General features: G+C 42.6%; 1 protein-coding gene across 1 annotated transcript in view; it reads left to right on the top strand.

Annotated features, from left to right (window-relative positions):
- The first annotated feature begins 201 nt into the window (after positions 1-201).
- acss3 (acyl-CoA synthetase short chain family member 3) overlaps positions 202-13591 on the top strand; it is a 38975-nt gene continuing 25585 nt past the window's right edge. The window contains exons 1-8 of the mRNA XM_084573627.1: positions 202-681; positions 3371-3515; positions 3928-4116; positions 5909-6043; positions 9080-9220; positions 10910-10990; positions 11302-11397; positions 12953-13104. Coding sequence (XP_084429753.1) covers positions 344-681; positions 3371-3515; positions 3928-4116; positions 5909-6043; positions 9080-9220; positions 10910-10990; positions 11302-11397; positions 12953-13104 — 1277 coding nt within the window. The 5' untranslated portion in view covers positions 202-343. The remainder of the gene's footprint in view (positions 682-3370; positions 3516-3927; positions 4117-5908; positions 6044-9079; positions 9221-10909; positions 10991-11301; positions 11398-12952; positions 13105-13591) is intronic.

Here is a 13591-nt window from a genome sequence, read left to right as displayed (position 1 = left end):
TCTTGAGGGTTATGCTAGGCTACAAAATCATGCAAAGTTGCAGGTCTGGTCTGAAATGCATGCTTCACCGGATCCCACATAATGTTTTCTGAATAGCTTTTGGCAGCTCGCAGGGTGTATTGTGCAACGGATCGGGGGTTCAATTCAAAGCTCCTCCTGCACCAACTACATCCAGTTCATAGTTCACATTCCTTGAGGGCTTTGTTGAGATTTCTTCTCTGCCTCTGAGCGGCCCCGCATGACGTCGCGAAGCGCTGGACCGTGGAAGCTGGGACTCACCTGCGAGAAGCGACACCGGAAGCAGGAGAGACGCGTGGAAGTTTAGCTTTTGGAAACGGCAGCGATGCACTTCCAAGTGAAATACTTGGTGCGCCTGAGTCACTGCGCTCATGTTCAGCGAAAGAGGACACTCGGGAGGAAACTGTGGACTCTCTGTGCAGCAGCACAACAACAACAACAAGTAGGCGAAAGTGCAACAGGATCGCATGCATCTGTAGGTATCAAGAAGTATTTCGCCGCGCAGTGCTGCAGGAACTACGCGTCCGACTCCGCGTACGGCCGAGCCTTCGCCGCAGCCAGGGACGACCCCGAGACATTCTGGGGTGAGGTGGGACGGGACATAAGCTGGTTTGAGCCGTGGAAGAAAACTTTGCACGTTGAGGATCCCGTGTTCCCAAATTGGTAAGGTTGCGAGTCACCAGCACCGCAGTTGACGTTATGCAACGACCAGGTGGATATTTAATTGCGCCAAGTTGAAAGCACTTTTATCGCCACCTATCTCTGTAAACAGATGACATGGCAAAATTCTCAAGTGTGTAAAGTTTGCGAAAATAACTTTGAAACTTTCGCTGGAATAAATAATTTGGCTTGGAAATTGTATATTTATATATTTACAAAAATTACGTTTACCAAATTGTTTTGGAGGTCTTTAAATAATCTGTCTGCGAAAAAAAAAAAGGCTAATAAAAAAAAAAGTAATAAAATAAAAAAAAAAACATGGCACATAAACACGAACATAAACCCGGAAGTACTTTTTTTTGTTAGAATATTTTGATTTCCCTCATTTAGTTGAATAATGTTTAAAGACATACAGATTTTAACTGAAATAGTAATTGTAAAAAAATGAATAAAATAAAATAAATTCAACAATATACATAAGTATACACGAGTAATCTTAATGATAATATATTAAAAAAAGTTTATTTCAGGTGAAAAACAAACAAGAGTCTCCACTTCCGGTTGCCGCCTTTGTTTGGCCAAATTAAAATTAAAAAAATAAATAAATTACTATTATTATATAGTTGAATTAATGTCGAATAATGCTTGAACTGCCTTCCTACCTGCTGTTTTTACCTAAATTTGTCTTGCATTTATATTTTACAATATTGAGCTAGCTTATCGGCTATAACAGTTAGCTAACGTTAACATTATCAGCTACCACTTATAATCAGTAAGGGAACAGCACTGTAATCTGATGAGAGAGTGATAAAGAGGAACAAAGTGGGACAAAGTGTAATAAAGTTATCCAATTCACTATGAGTGCTGCTGCAGTCTTGACCTTTCTGCAATTTCTTTTCCTCCTCCGTGCGCCTGGGTAGCAGGTGAAGTTGCGCCAGAAATATAGAGGGACACGTGGGCCATAACTTTACATTTTATTGAAAGCTACCAGATATGACTTATAAAGGAATTACCTCTTATGAAAGTAAATTAGAGGATGAATACGCTTTTTATAAAAGCAAAAACTCTAGAAAACTAAAGGGCAAGTTGACAGTTGCATCAGCCCACGTTCTCCCTCACACTTTCCTGCACTGAGAATTAAGGGAAACTGATTTTTCTTTGGATGGTTTTGTGAGTGGGCTTGTCAGTTATTATGACGTCTATTGTGTTGCGGGGAACGCTCGAGCTGCTGTCTGAGTCTGTTGCAGTTAAATTGAAAGACACAGCCAAGCCTGTCTCTCTGGCTCCCCAAAAAACAGCAGATCCCAGACACCATCTGCTCAACCTGCTTGCTGCTCTTTATCCATACGCACGGCACAAGAATAAGCTGAGGCTGTTGCCTTATTAAGAACATTGATTTGGTGTCATACGGGCAAATTTATTTGCACATTTTTTTATTTTTGTATTGTTGCCTGACTTAACTTAATCAATTTGTGTTAATTTTTTGACTAGAACAAATGGGCCTTACCAACCCAATTGACATGGTACAGTACAGACTTTGCAGACATTGTCATACAATATATGCATTGCATTAAGTTTTCACCAAGATCTTGTATTGATGATGGGAGAGTCTGACCACTGCACAAAGCCTTCTCCATCACATCCCGACGCTTCTCAATGGGGTTAAGGTCTGGACTCTGTGGTGGCCAATCAATGTGTGAAAATGATGTCTCATGCTCCCTTAACCACTCTTTCACAATCTGAACCCCATTAATCCTGGCATTGTCATCTTGGAATATGATCCATTGATGGAATAACCTGGTCATTCAGTATATTCAGGTAGTCAGCTGACCTCATTCTTTGGACACATAATGTTGCTGAACCTAGACCTGAGCAACTGCAGCAACCCCAGATCATAGCACTGCCCCCACAGGCTTGTACAGTAGGCACTAGGCATGATGGGTGCATCACTTCATCTGCCTCTCTTCTTACCCTGATGCCTCCATCACTCTGGAACAGGGTAAATCTGGACTCATCAGACCACATGACCTTCTTCCATTGCTCAAGAGTCCAATCTTTATGCTCCCTAGCAAACTGAAGCCTTTTTTTCCAGTTAGCCTCACTGATTAGTGGTTTTCTTAAGGCTACACAGCTGTTCAGTCCCAGTCCCTTGAGCTCCCTTCTCATTGTACGTGTAGAAATGCTCTTACTTTCACTATTAAACATAGCCCTGAGTTCTACTGTTGTTTTTCTTCCATTTGATTTCACCAAACGTTTAAGTGATCGCCGATCACGATCAATCAGGATTTTTTTCCGACCACATTTCTTCCTCGAAAACAATGGTTCCCCACTATCCTTCCAGTTTTTAATAACACGTTGGACAGTTCTTAACCCAATTTTAGTAGTTTCTACAATCTCCTTAGATGTTTTCTCTGCTTGATGCATGCCAATGATTTGACCCTTCTCAAACAGACTAACATCTTTTCCACGACCACGGGATGTGTCTTTAGACATGGTTGTTTAAGAAATGAAAAGCTACTCATTGCATCAGCTGGGGTTAAATAACTTGTTGCAAGCTGAAAGATAATCGCCCATGCAGTAATTATCCAATAGGAGGCTCCAGGTGGCGACTTTCTTTTTGGCCAGGCAGTGTATATATGCATATATTCACACATGCATGTAGCTGTTGCTTGAAGATGTGCGTCTCCGCCAGGTTTGTCGGAGGAAAGCTGAACGTGTGCTACAATGCCGTGGACCGTCATGTAGAAAGCGGCCGCGGAGATCAGCCTGCCATCATTTACGACAGCCCTGTTACTGGGACCAAGCAGATCATCACGTTCAGGGAATTTCAGGACCAGGTAAGTGGTTTTATTAAAATGAGAGCTCTCAGATCTGAACAGCACAAAGAGCTGCGTGGACTTGGAGGCGTACTGTTGAAACCATGTCTGGACTGTCAGGGTGTTTGGTGAGAAAATAGAAATAGTCAGTGTTGCCTTGACAGTAAAAAGACTTTCCAACATTAAGCTTAGACAGCTGTTGAAGTTCTGTTTTTTCCAGCAGGGCAATTGGATTGAGCCAATGGTAGCAAAGAGCAGAAGAAAGAAATGGAAAGAAAGGGAAATAATGAGCTTGACTGACATTTGGACACATGTTTCAGTGTGAATGAGGCTTGATGCTGTTTGCCGTTGACATAAATGTAGCTTTGAATGTAAAATATGCATGGAAATTTAACTGAATCATCTGCATTTCCCCCTCTGTGTCTCTGTCCAGGTGTCCAGGCTTGCAGGGGTCTTGGTGAAGAATGGGGTGCAGAAAGGTGATCTCGTCGTCATCTACATGCCCATGGTTCCCCAGGCCATGTTCACCATGTTGGCCTGCGCACGCATCGGCGCTCCACACAGCCTCATCTTTGGCGGCTTCGCATCCAAAGAGCTTTCTGTCCGCATCGATCACGCCAAGGTTAGGAGTCGCCGTTACTCAACTCGTCGCCGGCATCGATCTTTCCTTTGAGCCGTGGCAACACCACAACACGATTAAGCCAGCACACCGGTTACTCATTAAAAAAAACGAAATACGGGATGATGTGATGAGCATTGCTTGGAAACGGTCTGATTAATGTGGCTGCAATCATTCACTTCGCAAGTCCAATTTTCATGTGCCATTAGAAGTGCGTGGCGTACATCCTATAAAATATCTCGGCGCTAAAAGGTGCCCGAGGCGTCTCGGTTTCGCTGAGCTCAAAATGAATCATTGACAATGGAAAGCACTTGGCTTGCCTTTATTTATTCGAATCATGTCAGCGCTAGAGAGATTTTCTAATATGGTAGTGGAAGAATTAATGAACGAGCCGTGACAGTTTGACAGGGAATGTTTCTGATGGATAATTTCTGTTAAATCTCGTGTTTGGGGTGACCCTGCCCAGGGTGTACCCCGCCTCTTGGCCGATGACAGCTGGGATAGGCTCCAGCCCTCAAGCAAACTTTCACAGGACAAGGGGTTACAGAAGATGAAGTTTGTATAGATATAAATGAAAGGAAATGTTCTAAAAATATATGTTTTTAAACTCTTAGTCGCTGAGTTTAATATTGAAGTATCGTTAAATCTACAAGAGAAATGACAGGCATTGCTTGTAATGCCTTGTAATTGCCACTAGGGGAAATAAGCTAACCTTTAGGCCAAAATTAGGAACTGACTCCAAATCACAGGCCAACCAGAATGGATATTTATTGAAAATGAGACACAATCTGTCTTTACACGCGTATTTCAAATAAGTTTTGTGTGTGTTACTCTCCATTTCAAATGAAAATGTTTTTCTCACAAATTCAATGCCGTTTGTGCCAATGTGGAACATTAGGCTAACCCATTTAGCCCGTTGTATGCTAACAGGATACTACGTCTTTGTGTAAGACTCTCCGTTAACATATTTTAGTATTTAGTGCTCTAATGCTTGTGGCTTGAGCTTTTATGGGTCAACCGTATGGACTGATGTAGCTTTAGAGCGCCACGCTGCCGTACTCTACCAATATGCTCAATGGTTGCCGAGGCTACCACGAGACTCCGATCAGTTTGTCAATAAAGTTGGGACAGACAGCTGCCAAATGGATGCACGCAAAATACCCGCGGGCCAGTTCTGAAATGAAAATGTTATCTTGGAGGCCGGATACATTTGTCCCGTAGGGCCTTGAGTTTGACATGTCTGCTTTAGACTTTTAGTTTACAGTGGCGTAACGTTTTTTGGTCTTGGCTCTCTAATTAAACTTTTCTAACTTGGTGATGAAGGCATTACCTGTAGCTTCTTCACAGGATTTTTGGATTGGTGGTACATTTACAACACATTGGTGATTTTAAAAAATGCGCTTGTTTCTAGTTTCCAGAACTGCCTACGATGACAGTGTGCGCTATCTCCTTTGTGTCCATGTAATGAAATGCTACTGACTCTGCAGGAATGTCTCCATGTCTCCAGGCGTCAGGTGTTTTGCAACCCTGCAATTTATTCTGCAATCACTTGCGTCTTAATAAGACTTATAATAGGTACGTTAACTGCATTTGACTCGACAGTGACGTTCTGCTCCAGGCACCAGACTCGTACCACTAATACTCTGTTTAAACATGCAGCAAAACAAATATGATTAGCCCTAGAATCTGTTTCTAATTTGGAAAGATTTCATCATGGCTCACGCTCAGTGACATTTTAACACGATCAAATCCTAAAATGACCGGTGTGTTTTTTTTTGTTTTTTTTTTTCCCCAGCCCAAGCTGATTGTTACAGCCTCATTTGGCATCGAACCAGGCAGGAGAGTGGAGTACATCCCTCTGGTGAAGAAGGCCTTGGAGCTGAGCTCTCACAGGCCCTCTAAAGTCCTCATCTACAACAGGCCTAACATGGTAAGAAGGACAAACAAACGTACATTTTACACCGTGGCATTGTTCTGGTTTTGTGACAGAATGTGAATGCATGTAAAAAAATGGAAATCATATGTAAAACAGATCCGTTCAATCATGATAATGCTGCTTCTGGGAGGTTTTCACAAGACTGAGCTGAATTTATGTCTTGTTAAGCAAAAGTTTACCAGTGGTAAGATCGTATTACAAATTAAAGATAAAAATGTATTGGTGGTGTAAATACAGATTAGAGCATGCATAATGTGTCAAAGCAGACTGGACTCTGTAGAATACAGCACAGGACTATACACCGATCAGGCGTAACATTATGACCACCATCAGGAGAAGAAAATAACATTGACCATCTTGTGGCAATTCAGTGTTCTGCTGGGAAACTTCTGGACCTGGCATTCATTGGTGTGGATGTTACTTAGACATGTAGCACCCACCTAGACCAGACCAGGCACCCCCACCCCATAACAATGACACTCCTTGATGGCAGCAGCCATCCCCAGTAGGATGCAGCCTGACACAGGGCACACACACACAAAATGCTTTAGGAAAGGTGTACAAGCTGTTGACCTGGCCTCCAAATTCACTAGATCCCAAACTGATCAAGTATCTGTGGGATGATCCACAGAGGCCCCTCCCCTCAAAGCCCCCCCCCCCCCCCCCCCACTAACAACATTGTGTTGCCAGACACCACAGGACCCTCAGAAGGCCCATGTCCATTCTCTGATGAGTCACAACTGTTTTAGAGGCACAAAAACACAATATTAGGAAGGTGGTCATAATGTTGTGGTTGATCGGTGAAGGATACGTCGGTATGTCGACAGCCATATGTTGTATCTAATGTTGGATGAAGCAAGGTGTCACATCACCTGCTAGTTTGCAATGGAGAAAGAGTTACAGCATATGGTCTGCACCATTTATTTCTGTTTTTAGCCTCATCTTTCCAAGAAAGGAAATCAGGGTGTTGCCTTTCACACACTTGGAAGTACTTGTTGAAAAGTATTTCTACTGACAGACAGTTTTCAATTATCAAATCTTCTCACATTTGGATTCACACTTTGAACAAGTACCAAACTATATGAGTAAATATGGTACATCGTAAGCGGGATGCAGCTCATTCAGTTCTTTTCCTTGTTGTTTGGATGAGCACCAGAGCTGAAAGCGGCAGTGTTCTTGTTCCAAACCGCCGCTACACAAATATATTCGTAAAGGAAGGAATAAAAAAAAAAAGTTTTGGTAAAGCTAATATGTTCTGCATGGATGATTGTTTTGCACAGATGCATCAGACTATCACAGGCAATTTGGCTTTTTGCTTTGTTTGAGCCCACTACACGTTGGCTAGTGGAGTACGGCCTCCATGCAGGCTGGTTATTATGAGGATTTTTATTTCATATAACCGAGTCCTGAAAGGGAGTCTGTCTGTTAATCATTTTGTGGTACAGTGCGTTTCTTATGCTGAGGGTCACTGATTACGTTTGATTACGCGCTCTGTTTTTCTCTTTCTTCAACCTTTCATGTAAGGAGTGCACAGTTCCACAATAACATCTTTGTCCCACATGAGCAAGTACCACAATTATAAATGATCACTTACCTACAGAAATACTGCATCTGACAAGAGTCTGACTATTGCAACTCTTAAACAAGAACACAACAGAACTGCATGTCTGTAGAAAAATCACTGTTCTATTCTTTAAATAGAAGTGTCAATCATTGTGTGCCAGTTAAAGCCTTCCATATGCCCTTAAAGTTAGTAACGGCAGAATATCTTTTAAAATGATCACCGGATGACTTGAAAACTGCAATGATCAGGCATAGCATTATGTCCTAATATTCTGTAGGTCTCCCTTGTCCCTCCAAAACAGTTGAGACTCATCAGAGAATGGACATGGGCCTTCTGAGGGTGTCCTGTGGTGTCTGGCAACAGGATGTTGTTAGTGGGGGGGTCTTTGAGGGGAGGGGCCTCTGTGGATCATCCCACAGATACTTGATCAGTTTGGGATCTAGTGAATTTGGAGGCCAGGTCAACACCTTGTAGTGTTCTTCATGTTTTTTTGAGTTGTTCTTAAACCTGCTGCCATCAAGGAGTGTCATTGCTATGGGGTGGGGGTGCCTGGTCTGGTCTAGGTGGGTGCTACATGTCTAAGTCACATCCACACCAATGAATGCCAGGTCCAAAGTTTCCCAGCAGAGCATTGAATTGTCACAAGATAGTGAATGTTATTTACTTCTCCTGTCAGTGGTTTTAATGTTGTTGCTGATTGATGTATATAAACAGTTTTCATAAGTAATTTCATAGCACAGTAGCTGTGCTTCTCAAATTAAATTACTGCCATGCATGTCTCACTTAGACCTCCTTCTGTCCAGCTCTGTGGTGTAATTAAATGGACTTTACATCATTTTTTATTTTATCCGGTTTGGTCCCTCTGGTCTTAAATGTTGGAATAATTAAGAAATATCTGTCAAGAGTTTCTCATACACATGCTGGACAGAGCTTATATCTCTGGACAGGACGTTTGCTAAAACCCCAAACCCGTAAAATCATGCGGAGCACCACTCCAGCTGCTTTATCATTTGCTTCATTCAGTAAGTAAGACGCTGTGGTCGAGCGAGCCTTGTTAAATCAGCTCTCCTCTTAGTTGGCTTTCAGCAAAGCGAGTAACAAGCAATGCATTTCAAAACACTTGAGTTTCTGCCGGATGTCGGCCTTTGCCTGAAGAGTCTCGGCGAGTTTGATCGCATCTCAGTTGTGGCGGTTTCTTGTGGCAACGGAAGAACAAAATGATGATGGCTGACTTGATTAAAAGTTAATTAAATCAAAGCATCAAAGAGATTTTTTAAAATGAGAAAAATGTCAACAGGGGACGTAAGGGGCGTTAATCTATGACCTGAAATGACTTCTTCTGGTAAGATACTTATGACAAACTGGAGTCAGACCAGATGATTCAACTGTATTGATCACGGATGGACTCTCAGAGCAGCTTTACTAGAACGCAAATACGTGATATCATGTCTTTTTCTGTCTTTCAGGAGAAGGTATCACTGGGTCCGGAGTTGAGTCTGGACTGGGATGAAGAGATGGCCACCGCTCGGCCACATGACTGTGTTCCTCTGCCTTCCAACCACCCTCTGTATGTGCTCTACACATCTGGGACCACTGGGATGCCGAAGGTACGGGAGTGAAAAGGTCGCTTTTCGGCAGCGGAAATTAAAAAAAAGTTGTTGCCGGGTGATCTGATAACAAGCGGGCACCATATCCGATCACAGTTCGTTTAATTTAATTGGAATATTCTAGTTTGGTTCGTTAACAGCTACAAGAACAAAATATATATACAACACTTAAAGGGTAATTACCGTTTTTTACAACCTGGACCTTATTTCTGGCATAAAATACCATCGTTTACTCACCCATATAACTTTGGTGTCATTTGGAGTCATTCGGACGATATTTAGATCCGCGTATATCCATATAGTGGGAGTGAATGGGGCACCGAAACACAGCCTCTAAATAACGCATTATCTGCCGTGAAACTCGTTCATTTCACCAATATTTTGTTGTGATACGCTAGTGCTATTGCCCGTTGAGGCCAGAGTTACCTGTTATCATCATCCAGGGTCCGTAGATTGACCTACTAACCTCTGACCTGGATGATGTCTTTAAGGCTCTTTTTGGGTACTGCGGGACATAGATGCCGTAACCTACGTACATGGCTTACTCTGGTGTGAACCATTTATACTTGTGCGCTCGTCTGTCTGGGTCACTCTGTAACAACGCCACCCATACTCTAGTCAGCGCTGTGTCTTTTCCAGGTTAATTTTTGTTTCTACTTCCTGCTTCACTTTCAACCATTGCCACTGAAACTTTCGCCAAAATTTCACCGAAGACGAGTCGTAAAAATGTTTGTATCTTCCTTTATTGATCCAAAATAATCAATTCAAAATTTGCGGAGATGGAGAATCAGCCGGAAATACTAAAGCGGACCAATCACAACTCTTGCGGTCTGGAGAGGTGCACGTCGGCTACAGCGCTAGGGTCTACGGTTACGGTGTTGTTCCCTTTTCTGGCCATCGTTCAAAAAAATTTTTTTTGTGTTTTTTCAAAATGAATGAGGCAAAACTCTACTTATGCAGAGGACATCAGCTGAGTAGGTCCATCATTGCTTTATTGGAGCTAACCACTTGCAATCAGATCACTAAGGATGCATGTTAATACCAGGTCTGACTAGACCTCATGTAGACTTTTCTTTTTTTGTAGCTTTGTTTGCTGTTTTTGGTTTTAAATGCTGTATGAAGATTTCGTCTTGACTCATCCCATCTTTGATTCCACTAAACAAACCAGACCCAATCCAAACACCAGCACGTTGACATAAATAAGACAGAATATTTCCCCAGCAGCAGCAGCAGCAGCAGCTCCAGCTCCAGCTCTTGCAGGAGGAATTACCCTAAAGGCATTTTCAAATGAAAAAGAAAAAACTGTCTCCCTTTCAAATAGCATCATTTTATCTTTGACCAACGGATGATACAAAGTTTCCTCCTGCCCGGTTTGGGTTTAAGTTTAATAGTGCTGTTATTGGCAGCTTTTTTTTTCTCCACTGTGAATTATCAGTTAGAAATGCCGAAGTAAGATCACAACTTTTAGAAGAAATCTCTTTACTCATGGACCTGAGGACACGCTTCAAAATAGTTTTAGCTGCACCTTTAACTAGTAAAAGCCAGATATTGGTTGTGGTTTGAGAGGCAGTCATTTGTAAACGAAATGCCAAACTCGTCAGGAACGTCCGCCTTTAAATTGATATAAAACCTCTGCACTTAGTGCGGCGCCTGTCACTAACCCTGTGATTTTCTTATTTTGTCCCCCAGGGCGTCGAGCGGGACACCGCTGGCTACGCTGTGATGCTGAAATGGACCATGTCAAATATTTATGGACTCAGTCCCGGCGATGTAAGGCAATAAAACACCCTCCTCTGAGTTAGGGCTCCTCGTGGACAAAGATCACGCAGTCAACAAAAAGACAGATTACTCTCCACTTCACAAGCGGTCTGATTACCATTTAATCCATAAGTTCCTACGTGTTGTATTTTATTAACATTTATCATTTACACATTGATTCGCTCAACACAGCAGATTTGATTTACATTTATAGTGCCTTCATATTTTGAGCGTGCAGTGGTGATTTAAGGACGTTCATAATGCAGAGCTCTCCTCTGGGTTGTACAAAGTGATACTGCACATATATTGATCATTTGTTGCAGGTGTGGTGGGCAGCGTCAGACCTGGGCTGGGTGGTCGGCCATTCCTACATATGCTACGCCCCTTTGCTTCATGGCAACAGCACAATTCTCTACGAGGTACGTCCCAAATCCGCAACCTCCAGAGATGTATATATCATTTTTTAACGTGTGTCTGCTTTTTGTTGGGCCTCAACTAGCTGAATGCGTCCATATTTAGTTCATGGCAGCGGTTTAGTGGAGTGGCATACAGCTGGTGAACATCTTTGACCCCGTTGCTCCGTGTGTCACGAAATTCCAGCTCGCACGATGCATTTAATGTTTTGAGTCGGTCCGTTTCAGTGGGTGGTGTGAAAGTGATTATCTTATTGACGTTAAATGCGTCAATAAGGAAACTACTACAAACAGTCACCGGTGTATGACGAGTACAATAAAGTCAGCCTTTCTGGTCGCCTCAGTCCTTTGTTATTCTGCTTAAATTTTTTCATCTCACTTCTAAAGGGAGGAGTATCTGTGCGTCGGTGTTCACATTTTTCAAACTTTCACCCAGTCTACTTTGCATTCGGAAAGGAAATGCATTGTCATATTTTGGTTAAAAGTTGTTTGCTGTTTCGCTTTCGCAACTCCTATGTCTGTTTGTCCTCTGTGGGCCGATGTGAGTGTGTTTGCATTATCGTATTTAATTAAACAAAGGAAAAATTGTCCTGTACTAAAAAGCTATGGTTTGAAAGTGTACTGAAAGGCGTACTAAACAGCTGATTGGAGTTGTTTCTTTGATTGAGCGGATGTCCGGAGAGTTTCAAGTTCCACTCCTGAAGGTCACTAGTTTTACTAAAAATAATCGAGGACAGACCCAAAAACACTCCTTCTAGAGAAGGAAAGAACAAACAAGCTTTAATAAAACATATCCAGCATGGATGTGTGTTTTCAACAGTTTATTACAGGTAATTTTGCTTTGGCTTTGTTTGAGTCTATTACATATTTGCTAGTGGAGTGCAGTCTGAATGCAGGCTCTGTATTATACATCTGACAAAGGCATAAAAGGGAGCCTGTCTGTTGATCTTTCCGTGTGCATTGTACAGTGTATTTCTCATGTTGAGGGCCACTGATTACATTAGCACTGTATCGTGGAAGTAGAGCTGTTGGGCAATGAATTAATCTGCCTTCCGTAAATCAATGTTTGACGCCGCTTGTTTCCACGTGGCTCTTGTTCTAACAGTCCATCTATCTTCAGGCTCGATGGTGCCAACCGTATCCAATTTTTTTTTTTTCTCTGATCCGTACGCAGCCATAAATATTTCTCCAGAGAAAAAAATGATAGCAATAACTCACGGCTGATGCTTACCGCTCGTATTCATCTGCACTTGTCTTCTCGCTGTTGGGTCAGGCTAGTTGAGTACCAAAAAAAACAAACAAACACGATGGGGATTGCTGTTGGAGGCCTTTGCCTGCGGGCTTCTTTTGCCTGTGTCTTTTCTTCTAGACAAACAGCCCTCATATAGTACAACTGTATTTTGTAATCCGCGGATTTCTACCCCATCTGTCTGGAAGGCAGTCTTCCAGCCTGGGCCTCTCCGTGTAAAACAGCTGCTCTCTGAATGTATTGTAGTTTACATTTGCTTAATAATTACATTTTGTAAAACTAACCAGGTGTTACTGTGCTGTCTGGCTGCAGGGTAAACCCGTGGGGACTCCGGACGCCGGGGCATTCTTCCGTGTCCTGTCCGAGCACGGGGTCTCCTCCATGTTCACGGCGCCCACCGCCCTCCGAGCCATTCGCCAGCAGGACCCCCACGCCGCAGCCGGAAAGAAATATCCTCTGACTAGGTAGGTTGCAACACTTTTAACAGCATTAAAAATAGAAATGAGGGAATTCCTTTTAGGCTGCACTGTGGAGATAAGGGCTAAAATGACAATAATACTTCTTGACACTAAAGGCTCATTTAGAGTTCTGCGGGACATAGATGCTGTAGTCTACGCTGGTGTGAGCTATTTATACTTGCGCCTGTCGGCTTAATTTTTGTTTCTACTTCCTGCTTCGCTTTTAACAATGGCGACTGAAACTTTTGCCGAAATTTCGCCGAAGATGAGTCGTACAAATGTTTGCATCTCCGAACCTCCTCAGTTAACCTAATTCCTCAATGAGATGGAGAAGCAACTGGAAATACTAAAGCGGAAACATGCTACTACCAATCGGACCAATCACAGCACGCTCTGTGCTGTCGCCGTAGCTTCTGCATCAACTTGATGCCTATTAAATTCACACTTGCTGGTAAAGATTTAATCGTTTTTTGCATGCTCCCCAGCTTATTTG

Source organism: Chelon labrosus (genome assembly GCF_963514085.1).
Source record: "Chelon labrosus genome assembly, chromosome: 23".
In the NCBI taxonomy this organism is placed as follows: Eukaryota; Metazoa; Chordata; class Actinopteri; order Mugiliformes; family Mugilidae; genus Chelon; species Chelon labrosus.
The sequence above is the reverse complement of the archived record's forward strand: the minus strand, read 5'-3'. Positions and strand labels throughout refer to the sequence as shown.